At 64.0% G+C, this 12173-nt stretch overlaps 2 protein-coding genes and 1 long non-coding RNA gene across 3 annotated transcripts in view; 1 reads left to right on the top strand and 2 right to left on the bottom strand.

Moving 5' to 3' along the window:
* IFT140 (intraflagellar transport 140) overlaps positions 1–5011 on the top strand; it is a 60395-nt gene extending 55384 nt beyond the window's left edge. The window contains exons 28-29 of the mRNA XM_029949369.1: positions 421–562; positions 4637–5011. Coding sequence (XP_029805229.1) covers positions 421–562; positions 4637–4813 — 319 coding nt within the window. The 3' untranslated portion in view covers positions 4814–5011. The remainder of the gene's footprint in view (positions 1–420; positions 563–4636) is intronic.
* Positions 1257–3909, bottom strand: LOC115298338. The gene is made up of 2 exons (XR_003911708.1): positions 3718–3909; positions 1257–3458 (listed from the first exon to the last, which is right to left on the bottom strand). It is a non-coding gene; the product is annotated as an uncharacterized LOC115298338 (long non-coding RNA).
* Positions 5012–5307: 296 nt separating the features above from the next.
* TELO2 (telomere maintenance 2) overlaps positions 5308–12173 on the bottom strand; it is a 9625-nt gene continuing 2759 nt past the window's right edge. Inside the window, exons 4-21 of the mRNA XM_029949366.1 lie at positions 11899–12059; positions 11341–11470; positions 11142–11299; positions 10877–10945; positions 10562–10703; positions 10310–10446; positions 9882–9961; positions 9595–9696; positions 9233–9321; positions 9038–9129; positions 8801–8917; positions 8638–8709; positions 7594–7758; positions 7229–7320; positions 6782–6881; positions 6626–6690; positions 6335–6450; positions 5308–5585 (exon numbers count right to left, since the gene is read on the bottom strand). Of these exons, the coding sequence (XP_029805226.1) occupies positions 5479–5585; positions 6335–6450; positions 6626–6690; positions 6782–6881; positions 7229–7320; positions 7594–7758; positions 8638–8709; positions 8801–8917; positions 9038–9129; positions 9233–9321; positions 9595–9696; positions 9882–9961; positions 10310–10446; positions 10562–10703; positions 10877–10945; positions 11142–11299; positions 11341–11470; positions 11899–12059 (1994 nt within the window). The 3' untranslated portion in view covers positions 5308–5478. The remainder of the gene's footprint in view (positions 5586–6334; positions 6451–6625; positions 6691–6781; positions 6882–7228; positions 7321–7593; positions 7759–8637; positions 8710–8800; positions 8918–9037; positions 9130–9232; positions 9322–9594; positions 9697–9881; positions 9962–10309; positions 10447–10561; positions 10704–10876; positions 10946–11141; positions 11300–11340; positions 11471–11898; positions 12060–12173) is intronic.

Raw genomic sequence — 12173 nt, 5'->3', positions numbered from 1 at the left:
CCCCCCGCACACGGCGTCCAGCACGCACACGATGTCCCCCTACACATGGCGTCCCCCCGCACGCACACGGCATCCCCACGCACACGGCGTCCCCCCTGCACACGGCGCCCTCCGCACGCGGCGTCCTCCACACGGCGTCCCCCGCACACTGGTGGGGTGGGGGGAACTGGGTGACAGCAGGCTCTGGCGCGGTAGCAGCAGCGCGGGTGGCCTACGTTTTGTTAAAGGCGTCGGTGGGTTTACGAACGAAATGAATGAACCCATGAACGGATCCGTTTAAGTCACGGGAATGAACCTCACAGAAGGTTCTGCCGCTGATTCCGGGAGCTCCGCATTCGCGCGGGGAGCCTGCTCTGACCCCTGACCCCTGACCCGGGGCCGCGTTCGGGGCTCAGGCTCAGACCCGCTCTGCTGTCGCAGGACGTACGCGGAGGACCCCCAGGAGGCGGTGCGCCAGTGCGAGCTGCTCCTGCGGGAGCCGGAGCTGGACGGCAGCGTCCGCGTCGGGGACGTCTGCGGCTTCCTGGTGCAGCACCACCTGCGGACCGGGCAGCTCCAGACGGTGAGGCTGGGGGGGATTCCCGAGGAGGGGGCGCAGCCTTTTGAATAATTTCAAACAGAATTTACAAGAATAATAGAACCCACACGTGCCCTTTATCAGATTCAGCAGTTTTTAACTGTTTGCCACATTTACTCATAAGTGTGTTTTCAAATTTCTATTTTCTGCATAAAATGGGTATTTTTTGAGCGCTCTGAGCCTCGCCGCCTCCTCCTGTCCCCCTTGGGTTGCAGACCCTCGGGCAGACCCCCAGGGGTGGAGTGACGGGTCTGGTGGTAAGGGCACATTTAACGTTTTAAGAAACTTCCAGGTCTTGTCTTCTTCGTAGTGTCTTCTTCAGGGTTGGTATCGAGGTCCTTGTAGCCTTATGAACTGCCCTGGGGGTATACCCGCCTCCTGTGTTTTCTAGAAGGGTTTGTGGAAGAGTGCTGTTGCTTCCCCCTTCCTGTTTAACAGAGGGCCCAACGCACCTGCCCTGCCCGGAGCTCTCCAGGGAAGGGTTTCCAGCACTCTTTTCCGCACAGCAGTTCTCGGACGCTCTGGTCTCGGGACCCCTTTGCACTAAGAAAGTTACTAAGGACCTGAAGACCTTTTGTCTATGTGAGGCCCACCTAACAATACTATTTATTACCCAGCAAAACTAACCAACGTAAAATATTTGTTAACACACTTAAACGCACAATATGTAAACACAATGTTTTCATTAAAGCAATTTTTATATTTTATACATTCTCGGAAACAAATTCAGTGTGAAAAGTAGCATTGCCTTATATTTTTCCAAATCTCTTCAATGTCCAATTAGCTGGACAGAGTCACTTTCTGCTTTTGCACTTCACTTGGTAAAATAGGGGGTTTTTTTAGCTGAAGGTTGAGCCTCGTGGCAGTAGGTAGGAAAGAAAGGGGCTTCTTCAGACACACACAGGCCTCCTTTGATGCCACAGCTCAGCCAATGCTAATTCATCTTTTTTCACTTTTAATTGTTTTTGAGAGGTGGGGGGAGGGCCAAGGATCTGACAGGCTCTGTGCGGAGTCCAGAGAGCCCGACGCGGGGCACAGACTCACGAACTATGAGATCTGACCTGAGCTGAAGCGGGGGGGCCGGGGGGCCCGGGCGCCCTGCCCTGTGGCAGTCGTCAGAAGTTAGTTGCGATGTTGGAATGCGTTGTACCGTGTCATGTTTCAAACCCGGTGGTCGGTCTCTGATCTTTCACGCACAAGTGACCCTGTGACCACACGGTGCTCTCGGAGTTCACGGATGTCAACACGCTTCATCAGACGTATCGGAAAAGCTGAGATTTTATCCTTGGGCAAAACTACCACCTGTTAGTCTTTTCCTTGAACATGGTGGCCTCCTTGGTTTGTTTCTGGGACAGAATCACGGTGTCCCCGGGTGTGAGTAGCCACGCACAGTGGCGACGGTCTCTGTGCGGAAGTGGTGACTCTCGTGCCCGACCCGCACAGCGGTGCACACGTTCGCGACGACCGTCTCGCCCTCCCACAGCCTGGCGATTGCGTGTCGGTGTCGCATGGTGGCCTCAGGGCACTCTCTCCGACCCCCGGGGTTGCGCACCTGCTCGGAGGCTCCTCCTCCTCCGGGAGCCCTCCCCGCACTGTGTTGGGGGTCTGTGTTCCCACGTTGCTTGTGGCCCTTGTGGATTCTGGGTACCTTTCCTTCTCCTGCATGTGACCCGCCTGTGCTTTCTCCCTGTCTAGGGCAAGTTCCCTCCTGTCCCTCTCTCCTCCTTAGGGAGCTCCATTTACGTGTGTATACTATTCCCTGGCTCAACTGATTCTTTCTTTCCAGAAGTTTCTCTGGTTTTCATTTTCGGCACTTGCTCCAGTCCTGTGCAGTGTCTGCTCCTGTCCCTGTATTACACCTGCCGGGGGAACGTCCCCCCGGTTGCCTCTGGGTCACGTTGAGTTTGTTCCCTTGTGTTTTCTCTCGAGTTTGGTCGCATCGTCTTGTTCTTTACGCCTAGCGGTTCCTGGACGTTATGGATAAACTACCAGAGAGACTCGATTCTGTCACCTTCCTTCCTTCCCTCCCTTGTTCCTTCCCTCCTTTCGCACCCTCCCTTCCCCCCCTCCCCCCTGCAAAAGCTCCAAAGAGTAAGAACACCCCTCACCCCCTGCTCGCACACACCTCCCTGCGGCTGCCTGCACCAGGCCGTGACAGTCCCTGCGCCCCCAGCAGGAGCCTGTCTCTCCTTGTCCACACTCCCGTCCCCAGCCTCCGAACTCCCCCGGCGGAGCTTCCCTCCGCGGTGTGGACTTGGCTAAACCCCACGTGCTCCGAGCTGACGCAGCAGACCGTTCCTGGAAGAGCTGGGGCGACAGACAGCTCGCCAGTGACCGGTGCCAGGCCCCACAGTCTGGTCAGCGCCGCGAGCCTCAGGGCCCTGGCCTGCTGCTCAGCCCTCTGTCCCCGTCATTCCCACGCACGGACGCGCTCCTCCGGGAGGGGGCCGCTCCAGGGAAATTTCAGCGAGGCTGCTGGGCTTTTTTCCAAGAAAAAGCAGAAAAGTGGCCTCAGACCACTGTTTCCTCAACATGAACAGAAAAACCACTTTGAACCATTTCACTAGATTTTCTGCTGTCTCTGCCCTTGCTAGGAGCCTGTGCCATTTAGCAGCTTCAACTCAGGAGAGGTGGGGAGGTGGGTGGCCTGGGTGGCCTCCCAGGAGGGGGGTGAGGCCGTGTCGCCGCTCCGGTGTCTCCCACACTCCCGTGCACTCGCCTCGCTGGCACATCGGCTGGAGCCCAACCCGAAGGCCCCTGGCCAGTGAGTGTGCTCAGCAGCCAGGAGACCCAGGAGCACTTATGTCTCTGTCACCCTTCAGCTGTGTCCGGTGACCGTGCCTGCCTTCTGGAAACCGCTTCCTTGCCCGGGGCCGGACACCTGCGCACACGGAGGGCGGCACCCCTGTGTGGGGCAGACCCCACCCGGGACACGCCCTCGAGTCCACTCAGTCCCGAAGCTCCGAGTCCTGGCCTCGGCCTGCCTGGCGCTCGTGCCCGTGCGCCCCGCACAGCGCCTGGCCCGCAGCCGGCCGCGGCCCGTCCTCAGGAAACGCGCTGTGCGGCCGTCCCCCACGTCACCCACACGCCTGGGGGCTCGTGTCCCGCCAGCCCTCTGTCCTCCCACAACCACAGCTCACCTTGCCACTTTCACCTTCGTCTCTCACTTTTATATCTTGGCTCTATCTGCTCAAAATAAAATCGCTCAGGAAATTTTGTCATCTTTAAGAAACAGGAAGTTGAGGGACGCCCGGGAGCTCAGTCTGTTGAGCGTCTGACTTCGTGATCTCAAGTTCATGAGTTCGAGCCCCGCACTGGGCTCTATGCTGTTAGTGCAGATCCCACTTCAGATCCTCTGTCCCCCTCTCCCCGCCCCTCCTCCACTTATGGACACCTTCTCTCTCTCAGAAACATTAAAAAAAAGAATACTAAGATCCAGACCCCCTAAGCGGCTCAGTCGGTTAAGCGTCTGGCTCTCGATTTCAGCTCAGGTCACGATCTCACGATTCATGAGACCGAGCTCGGCATCGGGCTCTGTGCTGACAATGGGGACGGAGCCTGCCTGGGACTCTCTCTCTCTCCCCTTTCCCTGCTCTCACACGTGTGCTTTCTCCCTCAAAATAAATACACATAAAAAGTACATACCAAGATCTGACCGTTATTCCCTATGAAAAGTTTCAAAGCTCCAAGAAATTTTGGTCACATAGGGCTGATGTGAAGTGTGGCTTAGAAGCCACAGGAGACCCTGTTCCTCCCCTCAGGCTTGTGTGGGGGCCTCCCTGTGGACACAGCAGGTGTGAGTAGGTGCAGGCAGCCCTGGGCACGTGTGGGCAGGTGGGGTCCCCACGCACGGGAGCGGGGATCACAGCTGACAGCAACGATGGAGCCCAAGATCCGGACTCCACGAGCCCTGGGACAGGCTGCCGTCTTGGGAAGGCGTCCTTCCTCTCCCCAGCCCCCACCACCCGGGAGGGTGCCCAGGAAACGGTGCCCAGGACCTCGGGGCGGGCCCTCTGGTTCTCGCTGTGGACTAACCCGGTAACGGCTGTCCCCACCCAGGCATACCAGTATCTGGAGGAGATGCGGAAGAGGGTGCCCGCCGCCAGCATGTCCCACTACGTGAGCCAGCAGACCGTGGACGCCGTGCACCAGGGCCTGGGCCTCCCGGTGCCGCACAGCATGCCCGAGCACAGGGGGGCGGACGACGTGCTGGAGGAGGTGGAGGGCGAGCCATGACCGTGGCTGCCACGCCCCCGGAGCTCCCCAGGTTCGCAGCAAGAGCCTGACTTTCTCGTGCAAATGAAAGCTGTGTCTGACGCCCCAGGGTGCTGGCTGTCACGCCCACAAGGGGCCCGAGGTCCCTGGTCCCTTTCCTCCAGGCTGGTCTCCCCAAGGCAGTCTGTAAAGCCTGAAAGCCTTGCTGACCTCCATGAACTGCAGGTTTTAGTGTGTTCACTGCGCCTCGTCCCAGCACCCAGACGGGCGCCATCCCTGACCCCGGGGCCTGGTGTCCCCTGGGGTGGCCCTGCCAGCACGGGGTGGGTTCTCTGCACCAAGCTCCATCCATGTGGGCGTGCCCTGTCACCAGCCCCCTTGAGGCGTGTCCATGCAGGGAGGGGACCGTGGGCTCTCCCACCCCCGGCTCGTTGCACCGGCTGCCAGAACCGTGGCCCCCTCCTGAGGCCCATCGAGGCACCGCGGACCCTGCCTGAGCCGTGGGAGCCATGAGGAGTGGGCTTGAGCACCTGCGGCTCCTTTTTATTCTTCGTTTTTGTTGCTTTTTAAAGTCTTCTGCGTTCTAGTGACGAAAGGGCTTGGGGACAGGCTGAGGATCAGCCCACAGGGGCCCCTCCCTCCCCAGGCCCTGTCGCGGGCTGCTGGCGGGGCCCCTCCCGCGAGGACTAAGGAGCGGCCAGGGCGAGCAGCCGGTCTCTCAGCTTCTCCAGAAGCAGCAGGGCTTGGATGGCCAGCGTCCTGCAGTCCTCGTCCGAGTCCCGCTCAGCCACATCTGCCAAAGACGGAGACAGAGCAGGACATGAGCGACGCCCGCAGTGGGGCAGGGGGGCGTCCTGCACGAGCCCCCGTGGGGGCCAGTGGGGCCCGGCTGTGTGCGGGAGCAGCACCCACTCCCCCTGGGGCTGGGGGCCCAGCCGGCGGCCGGTGACAGGGAGGCAGCGGGACGGAACAGACACCGCCGTCACATGGGGAAGGCACACGTCTGGGGCACGGGGCCTGAGGACCCGGGGCCGACCGGACACATGGGCGATCAGAGAAAGCTCAAGGGTGCTCTGCAAACCAACTGAAAGGACAGAGGGGTCCCGCCTGAACCCCGGGCCCCGAGCACAGTGCCACGTCACAGCGTCCAGTCCCAGCCTGGAGCCCCGGGTGGACATGGGTGAGTGGGCTGCACTGGTGCCTCCAGGCTGAGGTCACGTGTGCTCCAGCAGACTTTTCAAAAAGAACGCTGTGAGGAGGTGGCGGGGGGGGGGGCAAAGTATGTCCAAACACTAATCGGTGAGTCTGGTGAGGTGACATGCCCCTTGCATGGCTCTGTAACCTTACAGAAGATACAGAATTTTCCAGAACAAACACACCATCTCCCACATCAGGGCACCTTCTCTTGGGTCCTCCCGCAGGACCCCCCCAGGTGACCCAACAGCAGCGGAGTCCCCAGCCCCTCATGGGATGGGGGGATGTGAGGCTCCCAGGACCCCTGCGCTGCCCACCGCACACCCCCCCCCCAGGCCCGGCGCTCACCCGCCAGCCAGGACCGGGCCTCCAGCAGCTCGTCGGGCAGGTCGGCCAGCAGTTGCTCTCCCGGGACGCTGAGGAGGACGGAGGACACAGCGGACAGCAGGCCCCGGCGCACGTAACTGCCAAGCAGGGCCCGGGCGCTGAGCACCGACGGGGCCCCGGGCCGGGGAGAACCCCCCGAGCCCCTGCAGCCCGCCCCTGGGGCGCCCCCCACCTCCTGCCTCCTCCTTCACACTGGGAGCCCCGCCTCCACGCCCACGTGGGACCACTGTCCTCAGCCCCACGGCCACTCACGCATCACCGTGGAAGCGAAGAGTCCACACGAACTCCAGAAGGGCCTTGCCCATGGGCACTGCCACCTGCAACAGCGAGGCCAGTGGGCAGGGGTCCTGGCACTCCGGGCCCGGGGCCCAGGGGGGGCCTGCTCGGGGTGCAGCCCCCCCCACTCACCGCGGTGTTCACGGCCAGGCACATCAGGGCCCCCAGGGTGTGGGCCAGCCTCCCGAGGACCAGCTGGTCGTCTCCCAAAAGGTCAAAGGTCACCAGAGGTCTACAACAGCATCAGGTCTGTGTGTAGGCTGAACACTCAGGGCTGGCTCCCGCCCGCCCTGGACGAGGCCCCTTGCCGCCCGTCCCCGTGTGGCACCCACAGCCATGAGGAGAGGGCGCCGGACATACACGGGGTGGGCGGAGCATCGAGGCCCCGGCCCCACCCGCCAGGGACCTGCCAGACCCTGCCCTCCGTGATGGGGACCGTGGCTGCTGACACGCTCATTTTGCTGTTTAAGCTGTAACCAACCAAAATGCAGGCGGCGGCCCTGCTGCTGCCCAGACCCCACCACAGGCCCCACCCTGGGAAGCCACCAGGACGCGAGGGTGCCCAGGCCTCCCGCTCACCTGTCGAAGTGCCGCAGGAGCGGGAAGAAGAAGTAGCCAGCCACCACGTTGAACTGGTTGGGGCCGGCATCCCGCCCACGCCTGGCAGAGCCCTGCAGACACACGGTGCTCATGGGCAGTGTGCACCTCCCCCGCCCCCGGCCAACGTGACAGCCCCGGACCACACAGACGTGGCCCGCACAGGCCATTTCTCGCTGACGCAGAATTCTGGGCTTTTTCCACATCCACGTCTTAAAACCACGTGGCTCTGATGCCCCACAGCACGTGTCCCGTCACTTAGTTTGTGCCAACCACCCCCTCCACACAGTGGCAGTGTCGGTGCCACCCTGGTCCCCCATGAGGACCTGCCCCGGGGCCCGGCTGACCTTCGAGAACCGCCGGGTCTTGCTTCTGATCCGCTCCTCCACGACCGTGCGCCACGCAGGGGCCACGGTGCTGCCGGGTGGGGGCGCGGGGCCCGGGGGGCCACACTGGGGGGCCTTGGGGAGGCGGCCAGGCCGAGACAGCTCCTGGGCAGCCAGAGTCAGGACCTAGAGGAGCGGAAGACCCAGGGCAGCGGTCCTTGCTCTGGGGATGGGCGGCATTTTCTAAAACTCAAGGTAAACAGAGTGCCCGTCGGCTGTCGGGCTGCGCTGGGGGACGTTGTGGGGACCACGCAGAAAGCCAGTTCTGACTGTCCCAGAACTTTGTGGGGGACAAAGGGACAGGCGGACGCGGTCCCCAGGCACAGGCCCGCGGCCTCACTCCTGTGCCCCGAGCCCCTTCTATTCCATAGCCTCATCCAGTCTGCCCTCTGGGCACCGGCACACGCTCGGGGCTGAGGGCCGTTCCTCTGAGGGTGACACAGGACGCAGGAGGTCACACGACCCTGCCAGTGTACCAGGCACCGCTTAACGGCAAGCACGGAGAGGGGACTGTTCGGTGCCGTCTCCTGAGACATGCGGACGCGTGCCCGTTGCCACCGCCCTCAAAACCCCATCTTCTAAACGCAGCCCTTTTGTTCCCCTGTGACCCGCCCTCCCTGCCGTCCGGTCTGTGACGCTGAGGGCCAGGGACCTCGAAGGGTGGAAGCCTCGTGTCCTCTGGTTCACCCACGCTGCGGCAGGGGTCACGGTGTCCTTCCCAGGCGAGGCCCCAGTGACACCCGTGTGCGGACGGAACGCATCTTGTTCACCTTAAAATGGGGACTGTACCGCGTGGGAATTCTGTCTCAATAAAGCTTCCGTCCAAGACAAAGGCCGTGCCCCTACTGGCTTCCGCGTGCTGCCAGAGAGCACCAGGCGGCTGCCAGTCCCAGCCCCGTGGGTCCAGCCACAGGGGGCTCGGGGAGGCCTCCGGTTCTGACCACGGGGCTTTCAGCAGGGCTCCGGGCCAGGCCTGGCGGGCGGGACGGATGCCCGGGCACTTACGTCCAGAATGTCCATGCGCTGTCGGAGGCTGAAGTTGAGGGCGTAGAACTGTGTCGTCAGATACTCCGCTACCTGTGCCGGACACACGAGATGCCGCCGTGGACCGCCGCCCAGAGGTAGGGCCCCGACGCGGACCTGCCTGGGCGGCGGGACGGGGACTCACCGGGGCCGGGTCTGTGACCACGACGGCCACCAGGGCTCTCTGGCGCAGCCCCTCGAAGCCCTCCACGCACGTCTTCTCCTCCAGGTGCAGCAGCACCTTGGCCAGCTCCACGCTCACCTGTGAGCAGGGGTCAGCGAGCCCCGCCCCGCAGCCCTGCACGCCCCCCCCCACGGCCCGCTGAGGGCCTCCCGGGCAGGCAGACACTCACCCCTCCCTCGACACCCCCGCCCCCCTCACCTCGCGTGCTGCAGCAGGGTTCCTGATGACCAAGCCCTCGAGGGCCCGCAGGGCCGCCTCCCAGCGCCCCCAGTCCTCGCACGAGGTCAGGGCTGCACGAGACAGACGGGCCTGTGCTGGCCCCCAGCCCGGGACACGCGGGGCTCCCACAGCTCAGCCGCCCCGAGGCGCCCCCTCAGAGGGGAAGAGACCCACCTTCCAGGCAGTCCCGGACGTAGGTGGGCGCCTTGCTCCTCTTCAGCTCTTGGTCCCCAGACATGTCGTAGGGGACGAGCTCGTCATCACTGGGGAAGCAGCAGAGACCCACGGGGCCCACCCGTCAGCCGGGAGCAGGCAAGAGGCAGGCAGGCCGTGCTCCCGAGTCCCGGGAATTCACCCCAAGCCCTGAACCTCAGGAGCAGCAGACCTTCCTGGGGGCGGCAGAGGGAGGGGGGCCTCAAGGCCGGCCTGTGGCCTCCCGACAGCATGGGCCGTCCATGCCCACACTCTCACGCGGCTCTGAGGCCGGCACAGGGCTGCTCCCCACCTCTGCACCTGCCACCGAGGCCTCCCCCTACCTGTCCAGGTCAGAGCCTGAGCCCTCCGGCGGGGCCTGGGCGACACCACCATCTCCGCTCCCTCTGCCGGGGGTCTCTGCCGCCTCTGGAGCGACAGCAGGGCTGTGGGGAGCAAAGAAGGAACCTTTGGGGAGGCCCCGGAACCCACCTTCCCCAGGAAGTGCTCCCCTGGCCCCCACCCTATGCTTCTCTTGGTTTTTGTCTCGGCAACGGGTCCCAGACGACAAGGTAAGGGAACGTCGGGTCTGCCCGGCTTGGGGTGGGGCCTGGGGGCAGGAGACCCTCACCTCGCCTCCACGGGGCTGTCGTCCGCAGGCGGGGGGGCCGCCAGGGCCAGCATCTCCCGGCTCAGCTCGTCCTCCTCATACTGCAATGCACAGGGGCTGCAGCCAGTCACGGGGAGCGCTCCCACCGCCCCCCACGTGCCCCACTTGCCAAGTCTCCACAGGGCAGCAGGTGGCGCTGGGTGCACGGGCTCGGGAGCCCACCCTCCTGAGGGGCTGGACTCCCCCCCCCCCCCCCAGGAGGACATCCCGGGGTCTCAGTAGATGGAGGGGGGGCGCCAGAGAGATCACTTCCCAACACCTCAGGGAACCCACTAGGGGCGCATGCTCAGGCACTGCTGAGGGGTCAACACGCAGCAGGTTTGTGGGCCTGGACCCGGGGAGGCAAGGGGACCCCAGGGAGGGACGTGCAGGGCACAGCCCTGGCTCACCTGGAACCGCAGGGGCGGCCCCTCGGGGTGGAGCCGGGCGCTGGCAGTCTCAGCCACGATCATACCCAGACGGCGCACGACAGGCAGGCTGCTGTCCAGGCGGCTCTTGACCCCCGCCATCAGGCTAGCCAGCAGCTCTGGAAGCACCAGCCCCGCACCCTGAGCACTGGAGGCCCGCGGGGACGGGTGCGCACGCTGGGGGCCGCCGGGGCGGGCACGGGACGGGGACAGGGGCCCACGCTGCCCACTCACCGTCTCGGCTGTCCCGGAGCTCCGCCTCCCCCAGGCGCGCCAGGCAGATGAGCACGGCCTTGCTGAGGTAGCGCTGCTGCTCCAGAGGCGCGTGGCGGATGGCACTGGCGCTGCCCCACGTCTCCAGGAGCCCCTTCAGCGCCTGGCGGCGGCCGCCCAGGTTAGACAGCCCCCCCCCACGCACACACACAGCGCGGGGACACACGGTGCCGCCGTCCTCGCCACCACCCTCTGTCCCAGGCAGGAACGTTCTCCCTTCCTCTCCCTCCAGACGGTGGTCCCACAACACGGGACAGAGGGCCAGGCTGCGCTTACCTGTACGAGGAGCGGGCGCCGCTGGCTGTCCGCAGCCAGGTACCCCAGCAGGCTCTGCAGCATGGGCGTCTGTGACAGAAGCCAGGCACCTTGTCACTGTCAGCCCAGCAGACGCCTGCTGCCCACCTGCAGGGCTGAGACCGTTGGCCCCAGGCTCCCAGAACTGGGCTGAGGGTCAGCGGCATTTCCTGGGCAACCGAGCTGAGCTCCACCTGCGGGGGCCACTTCTCTGGGCCCCAGGGTGGCGCTCGGCCCGTGCCCTCACCGAGTGGTGGTACTGGAGGAACAGGAGTTTCCGGGTCATCACGAACTGGGCCTTCTTATTTTTTATCACCAGGTTCCCCAAGAGCCGCGAGAGGACTTCAGGCCTGTGGGGCACAGTCGGCGGGGAGGGGTGGAGAGAGAAAAGCATGAACTCCAGATCTCAACAGGTCCTCTGCACCCCTCCACAGCTCTGCGCTGACCACTGGGAGTGTGGGGCCCATGCTTCAGCTCAGACTCGGTCCCAGGACGCAGGGACGCCTGGGCCAGCGGCGCCTCCCGCAGGAGGACGTCCCCTCCCAGCTCTGCCCAAGCGCAGAGTTCGGGGCTGTGCTGGAGGGGGGGGCAGCCAGGCTTTTCCGGGAAGGGGCCGGAAAACAAAGGCTCTGTTTCCGGGCCATCCAACCCCTGCACCCCCTGCGGCCAGAAGCAGCCAGGGGCATGCGCGTGAGCCGGCCCGGCCGTGGACCCCTGAAACCCTGTGATAAGAACGCACAGGGGGCTGTGTTTGGCCCAAAGGCTGCCGTTCGCAGACAAGTGGCCTAGACTGGGGCCCCTGGTCCCCGCGAGTGAGCCCCCAGCACCACTGGTGCGGGCAGAGGGGACACTGCATCTCCCCCTCCCTCGGCCCTTTCAGATGCCACACGAAGACATAAAGATGTAAAGAAAAAGAAAACGAACAAACGAAAAAGAAAAGAGAACCAAAAAACCCAAAAAACCACCCAGGAATAGAGGAAGAAGTCACACACACCCCAACCCACAGCCTCAGAGCAGGAGCGCGGCGCGGCCCGGAAGACGGAAGGCCTGGGCCTGCGGCGCGACACGCTTCCGGGCCTGCGGCGCGACACGCTTCCAGGCCTGCGGCGCGACACGCTTCCAGGCCAGCGCGGACACCCTTTAAGAGCCACGAACCGATGACGAGCTGGGAGGGACCAGAAGCGAGGGGCAGAGGGTGACTGCCTTCATCACAAGGAGGTTGTGCAAAGAAGGACTGAGCACCCAACGGTGGGGGGGGGGGGCGGTGAGACACCAGCCG

The sequence above is a fragment of the Suricata suricatta genome, chromosome 8, assembly GCF_006229205.1.
Source record: "Suricata suricatta isolate VVHF042 chromosome 8, meerkat_22Aug2017_6uvM2_HiC, whole genome shotgun sequence".
In the NCBI taxonomy this organism is placed as follows: Eukaryota; Metazoa; Chordata; class Mammalia; order Carnivora; family Herpestidae; genus Suricata; species Suricata suricatta.
This window is presented reverse-complemented; position numbering and strand designations above follow the sequence as displayed.